The sequence below is a fragment of the Microcaecilia unicolor genome, chromosome 2 (assembly GCF_901765095.1).
Source record: "Microcaecilia unicolor chromosome 2, aMicUni1.1, whole genome shotgun sequence".
In the NCBI taxonomy this organism is placed as follows: Eukaryota; Metazoa; Chordata; class Amphibia; order Gymnophiona; family Siphonopidae; genus Microcaecilia; species Microcaecilia unicolor.
In genome coordinates, this window is record NC_044032.1 from 324,204,923 (window position 1) to 324,224,717 (window position 19,795).

The 19,795-nt window shown below is 43.6% G+C and overlaps 1 protein-coding gene across 1 annotated transcript in view; it reads left to right on the top strand.

Annotated features, from left to right (window-relative positions):
- Positions 1-19,795, top strand: part of TBC1D2 (TBC1 domain family member 2) — a 692,224-nt gene that overhangs the window by 481,270 nt on the left and 191,159 nt on the right. Inside the window, 1 exon segment of the mRNA XM_030194342.1 lies at positions 1,007-1,197. Within this exon segment, the coding sequence (XP_030050202.1) occupies positions 1,007-1,197 (191 nt within the window).

Genomic DNA, 19,795 nt, shown 5'->3' on the forward strand with positions numbered 1-19,795 from the left:
AGGAGAGAGAGGAGTCAAAGATGACTCCGAGGTTGCGGGCAGATGAGACGGGGAGGATGAGGGTGTTATCAACTGAGATAGAAAGTGGAGGAAGAGGAGAAGAGCCTCTGGCCAACTGTGTTCTCTTCTTCATACAAAGACAGAGAATACAGTTTGCAAGGGTATAATCAGGCCCAAAACACTGTAGACACCAAGAATAGGTTTCCTTGCCAGAGATGGTCCTCTTGCACTGAGTGCATCACTGAAAGCCACTGGGAATCTTCAATGACATGAAAGGAAAAACAGGCCTAGCCAAATCAAATGTCTTAATGGTGCTAAACCAAAAGGAAGAGCACCAAAACAGAGAAAAGGGAAAAACCCGACCAGAGCTCAGGCCTAAATGCGGCCTAGCAAACATGGTAAAAACAAAGAAAACTTAGAGAAAAGGCAAAAATAACCTAAAATAATATACAGGGAATGATAAAATAAGGTAAACCCTGAAAGAGGTATTTAAAAAAAAGAGAGAGAAAAGGAAGTCACAAAAGACCATCCAAACCAGCTGTGAGGAGTGGATAATGACACACCCTCTCTTCCATTGCAGAAAAACAGATCTGTTGGTCCCGCTCTGTCATGGTGGATGGGCAGACACTTGCACATTCGTGATGGAGCACGTCTCGTGCTCAAAACCTATTTTTTTTAAAGCTTGTTACAAGCTCTGGACTGGCAACGTGGACCCGTGTTATCCATCTGTGAGAATTATAGGCCTGCTTGTCCTCGGAGAATGGGATTTAATAACTTAATAAACATGGCAATATGAGTTTTAAGAAAAAATAAAGCACAGTTTTTTCTCTGAGTTGGAGAAGGCTTCTGTCTGGTTAATATTGTAGCAGCCACAATTAATTGTCTGTTTTAAGGTTTCCATTTGCTACAGATTAATTTGCTTATTGGGGGCTGGAAGATTTGACTTTTTAGCACTCTATCCCACCTCTTTTCCCCACTGATTGCAGTGACTGTCCTTATCTTACAGTCTGCCTTCCTAGAAGCCAAAAGTTGTCAGCTTGAAAGCAAGTACCTGGTAGTTCTGCGGAAGTTGCAGGAAGCCTTGCCTGACCTAGACACGGAGTACCATGACATGGTGAAGAGCCTGATTGAAGATGCGCTGCAGGGACCTAACAAGGAGAGAGCGGGGCAGTCCTTCAGTCGGCTGAACCTATTCAGGTAAGATGTAGGTATGGTTTCATGGCCTGCAGTACACAACAGTGTTCTCTATTCACCTATTCTCTGAGAAATCAAATACTGTTTAGTTTGCAGAGCTGAATTTCTGAAGTCTGTCCTGGTGATCGTGCACCCAGTTGGATAGTACCAGAGCAGGGCTCAAACTTTCTGTCTTAAAAGAAAAAGTTATTTCTATTCTTTGACTGGAGGAGAGCGGTAGCAGTGCTACTGACCTGAATTAGGTGTTATGGTACTGCAAGGAAGATATAATAGCTGCATATGTTACTAGGGCAATCTGATTACTGTGTTAGCTTTCAAATGGTCTGTTTGAAGCAATCCCTTTAGAATATATATAGAGGAAAGGCCTCAGGTAACCTTCTTTCTGAGAAGTTCTGAGAGAAGACATTTCTCTAAGTGAACATTATTTTGCTCTGTACTTTGATTTAAAGATTTGAGATAAAAGAGGAATTGTAGGTTTATTGATAAAGACAATTTGAGTTTAAAAGCAAACTTTATTAGCTAGTTTCCATAGTGTAAAACCCTTTTTCCCATAGTTTTAAACTTGAACTTTCTGCCACAGCCTATAGCATTAACAGATTGAACTAAGCTCTGCTGTACCTTCTAGAGGCAGTCTTCTTTCCCACCCACCTCAGCACATCTCTTCATTTATAGTCTTGATTTATAGTCAGTTATTCTAATTAGGATAACAAGAGGGGAGTTTTCATTACAGAGTTTTAATTACATTTCATTACTTTCTGAGAAGCAAACGGGAAATAAATCACAAAATATACCATATAATCTTGAGACTCTTTATTTTAGTCTACTTTCCCTAGTACTTGTTAAACAACTCAATAATACTACTGCAGTTCTGCAGCAAGAGAGGTGCTATCCAGTCTTTTGTATTGAGTATCATACGTATGATTATCTCCCAGTTGGTGAGAGGTTATATGTGTTTGCTCGATGCAAAGAGCTCCTAGCTCTCAGAGAACGAGTCTGTTCTCTTGAGACTAGAACGTGGTGGAGCTGAGGGAAACAGAGAGGTACACAGAGGAGACCTACCTCTAGTCTGGCAGCCCCTGTGCTGCCTTGGAGGACTGAGTAATCCTGAAGTAGGAAGTAATCCTGTAGTCAGAACCTGCCCACCAGGGAATGCAATATTCTCTCACACAGAGGATGTGTCTCTAGAAACTTCTGCCAGGACAGAAGAATTAGGACAGCTGTTGTAGTTGGTGATTCGATCATTAGGCATATAGCTGGTCAACGTGGGGATCGCTTGGTCACTTGCCTGCCTGGTGAGAAGGTGGCAGACCTTATACATCACCTAGATAGGAGTTTAGATAGTACTGGGGAGGAGCCAGCTCTTTTGGTACATGTGGGTACCATTGGCATAGGAAAATGTGGGAGGATGGTTCTGGAAGCCAAATTTAGGCTTTAAGGTAGAAAGCTGAAATTCAGATCCTCCAGGGTGGCATTTTTGGAAATGCTCCCTGTTCCATACGCAGGACCTGAGAGGCAGGCAGAGCTCTGAAGTCTCAATTCGTGGTTGAGACAGTACAGGGATGAGGGATTTAGATTTGTTAGGAACTGGGCAACGTTCTGGGAAAGGGGGCGTGCAGGAGTAGCCTAGTGGTTAGTGCAGTGGACTTTGATCCTGGGGATCTGGGTTTGATTCTCACTGCAGCTCCCTGTGACTCTGGGCAAGTCACTTAACCCTCCATTGCCCCAGGTACAAATAAGTACCTGTACATACAATGTAAACCACTTTGAATGTAGTTGCAAAAACCACAGAAAGGCGGTTTACCAAGTCCTATTTCCCTTTCCTTTCTGGAAGGATGGACTCCACCTTAACCAGGATGGAACCAGACTGTTGGCCCTAACATTTAAAAAGGAGATAGAGCAGCTTTTAAACTAAAATGGGGGTGGGAGAAGCCGGCAGTAACCCATAGGCGCATGGTTCGGTGTGGGGTATTCTTGAAGGATACTATTGAAACAGGGCATTTAGGAAATCCCAACAGAGAGGTTTCAACAATGGAGAAAGAAAGCCAAGAGTGTTAAGGGGAGGACAGAATAAAGGATGCACATTATCCCTGACAACTTCTAAGCAGCTTGTAGATGCAAGGAAAAAAACTGAATTTGAAGTGTCTGTATACAAATGCTAGAAGCCTAAAAAAATAAGATGGGAGAGTTAGAGTATATAGCACTAAATGAAGAGGTAGCTCTAATAGGCATCTCAGAAACCTGGTGGAAGGAGGACAATCAGTGGGACACTGTATTAACAGGGTACAAATTATATCACAATGATAGAGTGGATCAAATTGGAGGGGAAGTTACAATATATACTAAAAAGGGAATTGAGTCAAACAAAATAAAGATGGCAGCATGGAATCCATATGGATAGAAATTCCATTTATGAAGGGAAGGAGGGCAGTACTACTGTCTGCCAGGACTGAATGAACAGACAGATGAAGAAATGTTTACAGAAGTTAGGAAAGCTGGCAAATTGGGCAACAGCATAACAGTGGGTGATTTCACTTATCCCAATATTGACAGGATAAATGTAGAAATAAGTATTTTATTTTGAATTTCACATTAATTGTAATACTACAGTTTTTCTAAATGCATCTCTGATTTCTTGCAATCAGGACCGTAGCCAGACCTGTTATTTTGGTTGGACCTTCCAAATTTCCTTCTCTTCTTTGTCCTGCATCTCTTTCCATCTCCTCTGCCCCCCCCCCCCCCCCCGAGACCTAGCATTTGCCCCCCCCCCCCCTCCAGCAGTCTGGCAACTTCCGCCTCTCTGAACCCCTCTCCTCGCTTTACATAAGCACCTTTGCTAGCAGCAGCAGTGATGCACATCCACTGCCTGTGCTAGTCCCGTCAGCTTACCTCTGCCACATCCCACCAGAGAGGTAGCAGGATGCATAGAGAGAAGCCTTCGAGCCGTGCGCAGGCAGCAGATGTGCATCTCTGCTGCCATTGGTGAAGGTACTGAGGTACAGCGGGGAGGGGGTGTTGCTCGGCCTTGGACGGGGGGGGGGGGGGGGGGGGCAAATGCTGGATCCTGGGGCAGATGAGAGGGAGAGAGGGGAGCAAAGTGGCTGCTGCTGAGCTGTTTTGAGGGCCAGACAGGGTGAGCCTTTGCCCACCCATAGTTATGCCACTGCTTGCAATTCAGTTGCAATTTCTCTTATTTGCTGTATATGCAGAGTCTGGTTTCTTTAGGTTCCAATTTAGTTTTTTTGCCATCATATCTCTAGTACTGATGTGTGGTCCCTTGTTTTATATTTGTTTAGGGTCTGTCTGTATTTTTTGCTTTTGACCAAGGTGCAGTATTCTGCTAGCTTGTAGTTTGTGTGTAGAGAGCTGTAGCAGTCCCGTTCTCTTTTTTTTTCTCTCTCTCTCTCACTATTTTCCCACTAGGTGGTCTATTGGAGTTCTAGGACCTGGTGTAATATTTATAGTGTTATCTTTTTATGGATAAGTTTGTTTCTCTTTGAGTCCTGGGAGTTAGTGTTGTTTTGATATCTGAGTGTGCTTTTGTACAGGTTTGTGCATAGTATTTTGCAATGGAGGGATTGTGTGTTGGCCTTACCGAGATTACATCAAAACATTAATATAATATTTCAGGGGGAATTCTGCACATAAAAATTGAAAATTCTTCAAAATTCTGCACTTTGTGGCATTTTTTGTGTGGAATTTCCCAATTATAAGGGCTGACATCTCCCCCAGGCATGAAATATCCCCCCACTCCCACCCCAGTTTTCCATTTGCTCTTATGCAGACCTCATTCCCATGGCACACACACATATCTCATCTGCCTTTTTCCAGCTCCCCCACACTCCATCCATCTTTTTTTCAGCCCCTTCCCTGCATCCACACTCCATACACCTTTTTCAATCTCCCATATTCTATTCATCTTTTTTCCAGTTCCACCCTGCACACATACTCCATCCATCCTTTTTTCCACCCCCCTTCCTGCATCTACACTGCAGCCCCTCTACCTGCACCCACACCATATTTTTCCTGAGCCCCCCCCCGCACACTCACCAGTCCAGTGCTAGAGGAGAAGGAGGAGAGAACTGCACATCAGGCTGCTTTCTGCTTCTGTGCCATCCTGGGCCCAAGTGTACCTTTGAGACATGTGGGCCTCTGTACAGCCGCGAGGCTTAAAGAAACTGCCAGGAACCGAGGCAGCAGAGGAGGAAGCAGCCCAGTATCAGCTAAATGCGCTGGGATTGGCTGAGAGAGACCTGGAGGGAGGGACGTCCAAAAAGTTTTGATTTGGACATTCTCGCATGTCCCGATCTTGTGTGTGTGTGTGTGGGGGGGGGGGGGGGGGGGAGGCGCGCAAGCTGAAAACAACCTTGGAGGGGACTTGAGAGAACTGTGGTTGTGGTCAGTTTAGGCAGATAAGAAAAACAGGGACGTCCTTTTTGTTTTTCCACAGAGAAGTCCTTCCTAATTGCAGGTAAGAAAAACACGTCCAAGAAGGACGCCCATCACAAAAGCTGCAGGAAGACGTCCAGCTCGTGTTAGACGTCCCTGACGAGCACTTGGATTTTTTTTTTCTTCAGAGAAGTCCTTCCCAATTGCCTGATGTAAGCCTGCCTTTAACATGCAAAGCAGTAAACAATGGAAATGTTACACAAGCGAAGAGCAATAGCACTTAAATTAACTGGGGCTCTTTTCAGCACTCTTTCTCTTCTGAGATTTCAGGCTGCTGACAAGTTTCCTGCTGGTCAGGGACGTCCTTTTTGTTTTGTTGTGTTTTGAGTGAAGGACGTCCTTGGCATGTGAAAATCTGCAATGATTATGGGGACGAGTTTTTTTTTGAGTGAAGGACGTCCATAAAGGACGTCCTTGGCATGCGCAGAGCAGCCAGCATAATGCTTGGTTGCTCTGCGCATGCTCGACCGGCCAACTGGCTTCCGAGGGAATAGAGAATGCAAGTGAGCTACAACGAGCAGCTCATTTGCATTCCATTTCCTTGATGCATGGCCGTTCCCTACTGATTCGCTATGGAATTGGTAAGGGAAGGGCTCTTCCGAGGACCTTAGTGCATCTACCCCTCAGTCCCTTCACCACGGTGCCAAATTTGTACCCCAAATGTACCAGGAGGAAAATCTCACTCATTGGTCTTCATTCTCACTCTTTGGAATGGAGGAAGCGTACTTAGTTGGTTCAAAGGCTTCCTAACCACAAGAACATACCAAGAGATATCAAATTCAAATACATCATCACCATGGAAACCAGAATGCGGAGTACCCCAAGGATCACCGCTTTCACCGACCCTTTTCAACCTAATGATGACACTTCTAGCCAAATCGCTATCCAACCAAGGCTTTAATCCTTACATCTACGCAGACGATGTCACGATCTACATCCCATTCAAACATGATCTAACAGAAATCACAAATTAAATCAAACACAGCCTCCAAATTATGAATTAATGGGCGGATGCATTTCACTTAAAACGTAACACAGAAAAAACACGTCTCATCCTGTCATCACAATATAACACGAACAAACCCACCACTATAAACACCCCAGACTACACCCTTCCTGTTTCAGATAGCCTGAAAATACTCGGAGTTACAATTGACCGAAATCTCACACTAGAAAACCATGCAAAAAATACAACAAAGAAAATGTTCCATTCAAAGTGAAAACTCAAAAGAGTAAAACCTTTCTTCCCAAGGGAAATATTCCGTTGTCTGGTACAATCAATGGTGCTAAGCCACCTAGATTACTGCAATGCAATCTATGCCGGATGCAAAGAACAAATCATTAAGAAACTCCAGACTACCCAAAACACAGCAGCCAGACTCATATTTGGAAAAACGAAATATGAAAGCGCCAAACCCCTAAGAGAAAAACTACACTGGCTCCCACTTCAAGAACGTATTTGTTCAAAATCTGCACCCTGGTTCATAAAATCATTCCCGGCGAGGCCCCGGTCTACATGTCAGACCTTATTGACCTACCAACCAGGAACACAAAAAGGTCAGTACGCACATTCCTGAATCTCCACTACCCCAGCTGCAAAGGACTAAAATATAAATCAACATATGCATCCAGCTTCTCCTACATAAGCATGCAACTATGGAATGCACTACCAAATGCCATAAAAACAATGCACGACCTAACAAACTTCTGAAAAATCACTAAAAACCAACCTGTTTAACAAGTCATACCATAACAATCCATCCTATGTACCAGACAACGAAATTTATACCAGAACTGGACATAACCGAACGCTCTATATTTGACTACTTCATTTACTTTGTCACTAATGAACTTTAACGCAATACCATTGTATTTCTCATTCCGGAATGAATTCTCTGTATTTTACTGCTTAATTTACTCTGTCACTTAGGAACTTTAATGCAATACCACTTTGTATTTCTCATCCCGGAAATGGCGCTCGCCATTACGGAATAATGTAAGTCACATTGAGCCTGCAAATAAGTGGGAAAATGTGGGATACAAATGCAATAAATAAATAAATAAACTACCCGTGGCATGCTGTACTGTGGTCCAGCGTCTTTCCTTCCCTCCCTTCTCCAGCTCCAGCAGCTTCCTCCTCCTACTCCCCACTTCTTCCAGCAAAAAATAAAGAAGTATTAGTGTGGAGCTGCTGTCAAGGATGCACGTCTGATGGCTCTGCTGGTCCTACGTCTTTTGTTATGAACGTCCTATTTTTAAGGTGCAGAACCAGTAGAGTGATCAGCAGGGTGACCTAGAAAGTGGTTCTGCAACTTTGTGCCACATTTGTTTCAGCAGGAAAAAGCTTGGCAGACAAGGGGCTAAAAGATGTGCCGATGGCCCTGGGGGTGGTCTATAATAGTTTGCCCAGGGGCCCATAGGTGGTTAAAGCGGCCCTGCTGGGACCAGTGCTATTTAACATTTATAAATGATGTGGAAATTGGAATGACAAGTTGTTAAAACATAAGCGGACTGTGAAAATTTTCAGGGAGACCTTAGGAAATTGGAAGACTGGGCATCCAAATGGCAGATGAAATTTAATGTTGACAAATGCAAAATGATGCACATGGGGTAGAATAATTTGAATCATAGTTACCTGATGCTAGGGTCCACCTTGAGAGTCAGCACCCAAGAAAATGATCTAGGTATTATTGTAGACAATATGCTGAAATCTTCTGCCCAGTGTTCAACAGCATGCAAAAAAAGCAAACAGGATGCTAGTAATTATTATTATTATTGTGTATTGAAGAAAATATTTTTTCACTCAATGAATAGTTGAGTTCTGGAACTCATTACCAGAGGATGTGGTAACAGCGGTTAGCGTATTGTGAGGAATATGAGGGTGAGAGAGAGAATGAAGGCACATGGAGGAACGAGGAGGCTTGAGAGGGAGGGAGACTAGGTAGAGAAAGGAAGGAGTCTTTTCCCCTGGGGGATTGGTGAAAAGGAAAAGACTACAATTCCCAGCAGCCCCTGAGTAGGTCCCATGGTAGAAACAGGAACTTCAATCCCAAATAGCCCCGAGAGGAGGTCAGGAGAAGGGCAAGAGAAGGGAGTTGGAAAAACCTGTCCCAGAGTGCCAGGATGAAGGAAGGAGTTCTGAACCTGCCCAATCAAGCAAATGGAGAGCAGCTGAGCAATGAACCTATAGACTGGCAAGGGGAAGAAAAGGGGGAGGAACTAGGGCAAGAGGAGCCGATGGAGATTGCTGCTCTGACTAAACTGGAAGGAAAGGAGGTGAAACAGGAGAGGGCTGCTCGGGAGGAGAGCCTGGTAGAAGAAGGGAAAAGAGGGGAGCTGAGAGAACAGGTTTACCATGGAAAGGTCATGCGGGTGGTGGTCAGGGTATAATGCTGGCCTGGTTGGGGAGGGACCCTTGCCACTCTCCCTAGCTTGATTTCTTTTGGTGGCTTTGGGCATAACTGCTATACATGAACTGCTGGGAGTTTGAACCCTTGCTGAACTACTGTGTTTTGGGAATTGTTTTGTATAACTGCTTACATGAACTGCTGGGGAGTTTGAACCCTTTTTGATCCACCGTGTTTGGAGAATTACTTTGCACACCTGCTATACATGAACTGCTGGGAGTTTGAGCCCTTTTTGAGCTACTTTGTTTGAAGAATTGCTTTGCATAACTGCTTTATATGAACTGCTGAGATTTTGAAACCTTTTGGGTTGCTTTTTTTGTTTTGTTTTGAATACTATGCTGTTGAAATGCTGTGGTGGGAACTACCTTTGGAGGAGCAGTTGACACAAAGGGATTACAATAAAGTATAATGATTTGACCTTGTGGATTGCCGTGTGCTCTTTAGCAGTGGATTACAGCACACAGCTCAGCTAAAGGGCCGAGGGACTTTTCCAAGAGTCTCCCGGTGGTGGAGACCTTACAATATCTGGGTTTAAAAAAGGTTTGGACAAGTTGCTGGAGGAAGTATCCATAGTCTGCTATTGAGATAGACATAAGTATATAAGTAATGCCACACTGGGAAAATGGGAAAAGACCAAGGGTTCATCGAGCCCAGCATCCTGTCCACGACAGCGGCCAATCCAGGCCAAGGGCACCTGGCGAGCTTCCCAAACGTACAAACATTCTATGCATGTTATTCCTGGAATTGTGGATTTTCCCAAGTCCATTTAGTAGTGGTTTATGGACTTGTTCTTTAGGAAACCGTCTAACCCCTTTTTAAACTCTGCTAAGCTAACCGCCTTCACCACGTTCTCCAGCAACGAATTCCAGAGTTTAATTATGCGTTGGGTGAAGAAAAATTTTCTCCGATTTGTTTTAAATTTACTACACTGTAGTTTCATCACATGTCCCCTAGTCCTAGTATTTTGAGGAAGCCACTGCTTGCCCTGGGATTGGTAGCATGGAATCTTGCTACTATTTGGCTTTCTGCCAGGTGCTTGTGACGTGGATTAGCCACTGTTGGAAACAGGATACAGGAATAGATGGACCATTGGTCTGACCCAGTATAGCTATTTTTATGTGCATATATTCTGTGAGAGAGAGCATAGAATAACCCTGTTCCACCTTGATGGAAATTAATTAAAGAAAATATATTAATTTATAACAGAATCAGAAGTTACAATATCAGTTATATCAGGATGAGAGAATCTTTTAATTAGAATTGGGATGTTGATCCACAAACAAGAAACAAGGTCTGACACAGCAAACTTGTTTGACCTTTTCTCTTGGAGCTATTTTTAGAACAGATATTCTATTAAATTTTGTTACACATTCTGATTATCTGTTTGTGCATAACCTTTGTTATCTTCTTGCATAAAATCTATTGCTTTTAGGTCATGTGACATCATGCTCAAGGGAAGAAGTGAATAATTTGAGCTCTTGAGCCCTTCTTGCTAAAACTCCTCCAAACGTCTAAGCGGTGGTATGAAAGGAGACAATCACACAAGAAAAAGTCCCTTGAGAACTGCTTTATTTGTGTGAGGTCTAAAATTTATATGAGCCCAATTCTGGCCATGTTTCGTCCACACAAGGTCTGCTTCGGGGGCTGCTAGCTGTACTACTAAAATGCTGTGTGAATTTGCCTTATTTTGGTATATACTGCTTTAGACCAAGGAGGTGAAGTGGCTTGTTTACACTGTTTGATTGAGAGAGCCCCTGACACAGACCTTGCATTGATAAAACACGATCAGTGTCAGGCTCATTTTAATTTTAGACCTCACATGAATAAAGTATTTCTCAAGGGACTTTTCCTTGTGTGATCTGCGCCTTTCATATTGCTGTTTTGGATCTTGTGGATTGCGTTCCTTGCTGTTTCCTTAAAAATCTGTTGAACAGACCTGAGAGACACTCCAAGTGAAACTGTACCAGACCTAGTGTTGGAGAACCACAAAATAGAGCACATGGCTTCAGAATCATTCTGTAAGGACAAAGAATGTCCACACACTGCTTATTCCAAGATGGCAGATCCTCGCAGCCTGTCTGCGCCTACGGTGAGCTCTGCGTTGGTACAACCACACTAGAAAGCACACAAGAAAAGAAGCTCCAATCTATTTATTTATTTATTTTGCTGCATTTGTATCCCACATTTTCCCACCTCTTTGCAGGCTCAATGTGGCTTACATTATGCCGTAATGGCAGTCACCAATTACGGAATGAGAGAACAGAATGATATACAATTAAGGTACATAAGATATCAAAAAATTAGAAGTAAAGAAATAATCAATACATATTAGGTATGTAAAATGTAGGATCAAGAGTAACATTAGATGATAATCGTGAAATTAAAGTAGTCAGATTAAGGAGTTCAGTGTTGATTAGTACTAATACAGTTCTGATGATGAATGTTTATGAAGGATTTTTTATATGTCTTGTTGAATAAGTTAGTTTTCAGCGATTTCCGGAAGGCTGTCAAATCATATGTTGATTTTAAGACAGTCGGTAGTGCATTCCAACGTTGTGTGCAGATGAATGAAAAGCTCAATTTAGTTGCAGACAGTCTTGGAGAGGTTCGACGTGATTTTTTGGGAAAATGACAGATTGAGTGAGATGGAAAATATTGTGCAAAATCTGGAGACTTTGTGAGGGGTAGAGAGACCACTAAGTTACATATCTAGAACTCAAGATTGATGACCTAGAAAATAGGTTGTGGCGGAATAATTTGCAGCTGGTAGGCCTTCCTGAGTTATTCCTGGATGGTGAGCTACAAGTGTTCTTGGAGACCTGGCAATTCACTTCAGCTCACAAACCAGACTTAATCGAATGAGCACACATGGTCTGCTCGAAGCGGAACAAAGGAACCAAGTTGAGAATAATAATCCTCTGAATGCTGAACTTTTCACTTAAACAGGAGATCCTTTGAGCATTGCATTCTGGTAGCTCTCTTACATACCAAGGGTGTTGAGTTCTTTGTTGTCAAGATTATTTGGCCAAGGTGGCTGCCCTTATCTTTCCCCGCCTATTTGAGAGAAAAGTTTAAATTTGCCCTGCTTTTCCCAGCCAGACTGTGTGTGGACGGCAAAATGTTATATATAGAGTCTGTGCAAGACGCAAAAACAGTTTGGGCTTGATTCAATACTGAACCCTCAACTCATTAGTGGAAATAATGCAACTATTGGTATATTCAGGATGCATATGGGAAGTCATCACAGGGCCTCTGTAGTAAGATTATCATAGAGCCTAGATCTAATGAGCTCAGCTTAATACGTGTACTTGGAGAGTTGGCAACCATAATGCAGTTTTTAGTTGTGAATGGGAAATCTTAGACCCAAGAAAGACTCTTGATTGCACACACTGACATATTCTAGGATGAAGTCCAGTTAGTGGCAAAAGAGCAGCTCTAGAGGCTATTAAGACTTGCTTAGTTATTCCATATATAAAGATAGCAACTGACTGGCAATGTACACACATGCTCCCTATGTATATTTTTTTCTTTTTTTTTATTGCACTAAGTAATTGGAGTGTGTTGAAATATAAACTTTAATTAATGGAAAACTGAATTATTTTCAAGGGCATTAGACTTCCAATTTTGAGTTTTTGTTTTATAGTATAGTATAGTATAGTATAGTACTTATATCTTATTTTATCCCCCTTATCCATCACTAGAAGTTTGTTGGAACTGGTTTCTTATATAAATAAATTTCTAACATAGTGTTTGTCATATCATTGAGTGTTGTGGATGTTTTGGTGTTTAATTTGCTCAACTGAGTAAGACTTTGCAATAGTAGAGGGTGGAGGGGAAAATGTTAGCAGGTAGGGCTTTTAGAAGGGGTAGCAAGACATTAATCTGGAGGGGGGATGGTAACGAGGGTTAGTGTCGGGTAAATGACTGATCCTTTAGAGGGGATCTAAATTGGGCTAGAGGGAGTAGGTGATTAGATCTTCATAAGGATATGGAGATGGGGAGAACAGTGAGGTGACAGGGTTCTTGTTGGGAGGGAATGGGATGGGGATGGAAAAATGTTTGACCAGAAGGGAAGAAATTATTATTGCACAGATAAGAGAAGTGTTGTAGGCTGGAGCAATCTTTCTTGATATGCAGTCATTTATTTCACTGGTCCTCTCAATGCCCATATACTGTCTAATAAAGTGAAGATTATCTCCTGGAATGTTGGAGGAATTGCCTCTCCGATCAAGAAAACCAAAATACATCAAGCTTTACAAAAGCAGAAAGCTACTGTTGCTTTTTTACAGTAAATTCACCTGACTACTTTAGAACATGGGAAACTGAAAAGGTGGTGGTTTGGAACAAGTTTTGATACCCTAGCTGTAGGGGAAAAAACAGTAGTGATGCTAATACAGAAAGGGTTAGTATTCCTCTTATACAAACTGGGATTCCCAAAATGTCCTGTTTCAATAGTATCCTTCAAGGATACGTCACACGGAACCATGTGCTTCTGGGTGACTGTCGGCTCCCCCCCCCCCCCCCCCATTCTAGTTTATATTTCAACGTTTTTTATTGATGATGTACCACATCAAACAAAACCAATAAAGTCAAACATTTTGTAAACATTCAGTCATGTCATAATTGTGCATATGCATCTAGTCTAACATCATCAACATTATTTTACATCCTTTCCTCCCCCTTCCCGCCCCAACCTCCCCTTTATTTTACTCCTTTACCTTTATCTACTTACAGTATTTCATGGTAATTATACTAGCAATATCTATTACAGGTCTTAACCAGTCCAAAATCCGGAGCAAATATCTGCTGGATGTCTCACTATCTAGGACGTATGCAATTTGTTAAGCACTGCACTTCTAGCCTTGTGGGAGACATTTTGTAAATATTTAGACCATATATTAACAAAGATCTTTCTTTTCTTTGGGTTACCGTAAGCCTCCCTGGCCTCCCAGAGCATTAGCTCATGGAACCTATTTCTCCAGTACCAAAAGGAGGGTGGCTCAGCCTGCAGCCAATGTCTGAGTATACATTTTTTCCCCACTGCATGGGCCTTACACAAGAATAACTCCTGATTTTTGTCTGAGATCCCATAAACATTGCTTTTATTCAAAAGCACTCCCCTCCAGGAGGGAAGCAGTCTATGTCCCAATAGTTGTTCAAGATATGTCTGTAACATTTTCCAAAAGTGTTTTATTCGATCACATCGCCAAAATGCATGCAAAAAAGTGTTATTATCTCTATGACACTTAGGACATTGAGCATCAGATATCCATCCTGCCCTTACTGCTTGTGATTGTGATATGTACCCTGTATTGACTCTCCTGCAGCTCCGCCCCTCCCACTTGTTTTGGTATATCTTTTATCAATTTTGCAAAATTTATTCCTTTCAGCTCATAGCCCAAGTCTTTGCTCCATGTCTTTTCAAGTATCTCATAGGCACGGGGGGGGGGGGGGGGGGGGGAGGGAGGGGGCTAAGGGACTCCAATGCTTTATGTAAACTCGATATTGACACCTGTCCGTGTGCATCCTCTTTCAAAAAATCTTGAAGCCTAGAGCCCAACCTCGTGCGTAGTGCATCTTGGTCCACACTGAACCAATAGTGATGCAATTGTCGATATGTGTAATAATCTTTAGTGGCTAAAGAGAATCTCTGCTGCAGGTCCGGAAAACTGTACAGAACACCCTCTTCATTCATTAAATGTTCTAGCAAAGTAATCCCCTGTGCCGACCATCTATTAAATAAACCCTTCTCCAGCCCCGGTGGAAAGGCCCCATTCCCTCGCAATGGGAGCTGGTCACTAACATTGGGGTTATATTTCCAAGACTGCATAAGAAATCTCCAAGCACTTCTCAGAGGTTGAAGCAATATGCTGTTCTGAATGCTAAGTGGTAAGCTTTTTGTTTTTGCTTGTAATAAGGAATTCAAATGCCAAGGCCTAAATAGTGCCTGCTCCCAACTAAGTGGGGTATATTGATTTGTGTTAAACAGCCAATCCCTAAGATGTCTCAGAAGGTGTTATGATTGGGGTCAGAACCCCTCTCAAACTTACCTCTTTCCTGGGGGTCAGCTTCTTAGCTGGCTTCTGTTTCTTTTCTCTGTCCTTTCTGAGCTGGTTCTGTCTCTCTGTGCCGGCTGCTGCTAGCATGGGGCTAATTGTCTCACTTCACTGCAGCTGTGGGTGTGGTCTGAGTTGCTCTACTTCTCCCTGGGTGTACTGGCTTCAAGAGCTTCTTGGTGCTGCATTGATGTGGGTTGGGCATCTCGGGGTTTCAATGTGTTCTGCCTGGCTCTAGGGAGAGTGACATCATCAGGGAGGGCCTTGATAAGGAAGTGGTGTTCTTTCCTTCAGAGCCTTCACAACGTTTGCTTCTGGCTACTTGCTTTAGGTCCAGGTTAGTTTAGTGCAGTCAGTGTGCACTTGTGACTTGGGTGTTTGACTTCCCTGTTTTTCCCTTTGGCTCCTCTGCTTTCCCTTTTGCAACGGTGTGTAGCACTGCTGTTAGTGCAGTGCTGGAGTTTGGTGCTGGGAGCACCCTTGTTAGTAAGTGTTTAGGAAGCACCTTTTGTTGTTTGGGTATTTGGCTTTCCTGCCTGTTTCCTTGTGTCTTCCCCGCTTTTCCTCGTGACCTGTGTTTAGCTGCTGTAGCTTGGTGCTTAGGAAGCACCGGGGTGAGAACCCGTGTTTAGCTGCTGCAGCTTGGTGCTTACTAGGAAGCACCAGTGTTAGGTCTGGCGTTTGTCTTCCCTTCCTTTTCCCTTGTGGTTTCCCTGCACTTCTGTTAGTGTAGGGCGTAGGAGCACCCCTGTTAGTTTCTGTTAAGAGCACTGCTGTTAGTGGAGGGCTTAGGAGCTTTTCTGTTGGTGCTAGGCTTAGGAACACTTTTGGTCACTTTAGGAGTTAGGTGCACTTCAGTTACAGCTTGTTCTAGTCCTGGTCCCTGTGTCATCCAGTAAGTCCTGCCGGCTACTCGAACCCAGGAGCTCAACTCCTGGGGGGCTTAGTAGCTAAGTGCAGGTGAAGCTGTGTGGACCAGTCCAGTGTGCTCCAGTCCAGTGTTCCAGTCCTGTGTCCTCAAGTCCGGGGGATTCCAGTCCAGTGTTCCAGTCCGGGGAATTCCAGTCCTGTGTCCTCCAGTCCGGGGAATTCCAGTCCCGTGTTCCAGTCCGTGTGTTCCGGCTACTGGGCGGTACCTGCAGTCCCTGCCGGTGTCGGTGTGCTTGCCCAGCGTTGATTGGTGGGTTTTGCCTGTTGCTGTCGCTCCTCGTCAGCAGCCCAAGGGCTCACGTTTGCTCCATAGCCCGGCCCCGCGGGCTCTGAACCTGAGAACCTGACAGAAGGCATGCCTGATTGTATCGTTTAATACAAGGTAATCCTAGCCCACCCCGTGCCCATCCATCATTCAGATATTCAAAGCGCACTTTGGATTTCTTCCCCCCCCCCCCATAGGAATCCCCTACAGATCCTATTCAGCTGTCGTAAATCTTTACTGATCAAATGTATTGGCAGTACCTGCAAGAGGTAGAGCCATCTTGGGAATATGATCATTTTAAATAGATTTATTCTACCTATTAATGATATCGGTAAATGGTTCCATCTTTCAAGAGAGCGTCTAGTATCCTGTAATTGCTTTTCTATATTGATTTTATAAAGTTTGGTGGTGTCCATTGTCAGACGAATTCCCAGATACCTAAAAGATTCCTCTGCCCACTTTAACGGTAACCGTCCCAGCCTATCTCTTAGTTGGTCTCCCTCCCTCTGCAAAACTTCAGACTAAATTGAGCTTAAATCCAGAGAAGTCACCATATTTTGTCATACACTCTAAGAGAGCCGTCAGTGATGCTTCTGGGTAAATTACATAGGCTAGTAAATCATCAACAAAAGCTGCTATTTTGAAAGTTTCTGTTCCCATCTGAACACCTTGTACATCGGGTGTCTGCTGGATATTTCTTATCAATGGATCTAGGGTCAGAACAAATAATAAGGGCGACAGTGGGCAGCCCTGCCTAGTTCCCCGATATATGGGAAAGGGAGAAGACAAAATACCATTAACCCACACCTGGGCTTGTGGTAAATAGTATAAAGCTCGAATCGCCTCTTGAAAAAATCCCTTTATACCATAGGCAAGTAAAGTTCCAAATAGAAAGCCCCATACTACCCTGTCAAACGCCTTTTCGGCATCAAAACTAACTAATACCGATGGCATGGCTTGTGTGGACGTCTTCTCCAATGTTTCCAAAATCTTTCTCATGTTTTTGGTAATAGTTCTGCCCTGTACAAAATCCCACCTGGGATTCCTCAATTATGTCTGGCAGTATTCGAGATAGGCGATTGGCCAAGACTTTAGCGAATAGTTTAGCCTCATAATTAAGCAACGATATTGGCCTATAAGATTCAGGTTTCTGAATATCCCTCCCTGGTTTCGGGATCACTATGATCTGTGCTGTTCTTAAGGAGGTGGGCATTTGTTTCTCCTGCACTAAGGTATTAAACATTGAGGTAAGAGGTGCTACTATTTCTTCTTTTAATAGTTTGTAGAATTCTCCTCTATACCTGTCCGGGCCTGGAGCTTTCCCCAATGGCCCCTGTTGTATAGCCCATGAGACTTCCTCTACTGTTATGGGAGCATTTAGCATGTCTAGGCTCTTTGTATCTATATGCGTGTCATATCTGTGGTTGTGACCCCTCACAGCCTCTACCTGATTTCTGGGGGTCAGCTTCTGAGCTGGCTTCTGACTATCCTTTCTGGAGTAGTTCTGTCTTTGGGAAGATCTGTTTCGGTTTCATCTGGGTTGGATCAATGGCGGCAGCCATCTTGGATGGCTCAAGAGTCGTAGCCATCTTGGATAGCTCAAGGGGTACAGCCATCTTGGATAGATCATATCATAGGAAGCCATCTTGGAGTAACGAGGACAAGAAGGAAGCCCTTATTTGGTCCTTAGAGATCTCCTGTGGGAACAGCCTCCATTGTTACTCAGAGTTGCTGCAGCTGCATCTCAGGTGTGGATGGGCTTTATTAATCACCTAGAGACTGCAGTCAGTTGCCTTTGCATTGCGTCTTAGGCCCTGGTATGTGGGTGCTGGTGCACTTCTGCCTGAGAGACTTTGTCTGGACCTGATTCTGCTTTTGCTGGTTTCCTGTCTTTTGAACCTTTGCCTGGACCTGGACTTTGCTTTGTTTGCCGCCTGCCTATTGAATCTTTGCCTGGACCTGGACTTTGCTTTGTTTGCCGCCTGCCTATTGAATCTTTGCCTGGACCTGGACTTTGCTTTGTTTGCCGCCTGCCTATTGAATCTGTGCCTGGACCTGGACTTTGCTTTGCTTGCCGCCTGCCTTTTGAACCGTTGCCTGGACCTGTCTTCTGCTTGCTGGCTGACTGCCTAGAGACCTTGCCTGGATTTGCCGGTACGTCTGTTCAGCCTTGCTTCTGGTGTGGGGTGGTTTTGCCTGCCACTGCTGCTCCTTGGCAGTGGCCCAAGGGCTCACAAACCCAGGTTCCTGCTGTGAAAACGTGACAATGCAGAAGATCCTGCCCATCCAAATATATCTCACTGTCTAGCGGGGGTGGATCTGGAATGGCATATAATTTCTTATAGTATTCCTGTATGATTTTATTAATTTGGATATCCTCGTTTTCCAAGGTTCCTGTAGCTGAGTACAATGTATTTATTTTATAGGGGCCTTGCCGAGGTTTTGCTAATCTAGCCAACATTCTTCCACTTTTATTGGCATGCTTGTATAAATGATATCTATAATAGGCATAACTTTTTTGTGCCCTGCTATGCAGCCTCTCATTCATGGTTTGCTGCAGTTCCAAAAGCTGGGCTTTTAGTGCTATGGTATGATGGCGTCCATATTCTCGCTGAACCCGTGTTACTTCCTTTTCTAACCGAAGCTGTTCCTTCTCCCATGCCTTTTTCTGGTGACTTGTATAGGCAATAATCTCCCCTCTAAGTACAGCCTTGGCCGCATCCCAGTAGAGTATTGGAGTCGTCCTGTGTACCTGATTAGTGTCTTGAAATTGCTTATATTTTTAAAGTATGAATTCTCGAAAACTCTGATCTTTATATAGCCGAATAGGAAATCGCCACTGAAATGGGCCAGGATCTCCTTCTGATGTTTCCCACATTACCGTTACCATAGCATGGTCTGATATTTTGATAGGGCCTATTTCTGCCACATAATTTTTTGTAAATAGGGGTCGAGAAATGAATATGTAATCAATCCTTGACATGGTGGCATGTGCGCGAGACAGATGAGTATAGTCACGCTCTGATGGATGCAGGGTTCTCCACACATCCACCAGGTCAAGGACCTCACTCAACATTCCTATGCCTCTGGAGTCCGCTCCCAATCCCCTTTTCTCCCCCTGCGACCTGTCCAGTCTAGGGTCTCCCACTGCATTGAAATCTCCTCCAACCAGCAGGGGAGTTCCTTCAAAACTTATTAAATGGCACAAAAGTTGTTTGTAGAACACCTTGCTATATGTATTGGGCGCATAGATATTACACAGGACTACAGGTTGACGCTCTACTATTAAATGTGCCACTACAAATCAGCCCTCCTCATCAGCAATAATTTTGTGTGTCATAACATGAACCCCTTTCTTAATCAAGATTATGACCCCCGCTTTTTTAGCCTGTGCCTGAGATTCATAATATGAGCCCACCCACCAGCTGCATAATTTCTCATGCTCTTTGGCATTTAAATGTGTTTCTTGAAGCATTGCTATTGAGACCTGTTGTTTA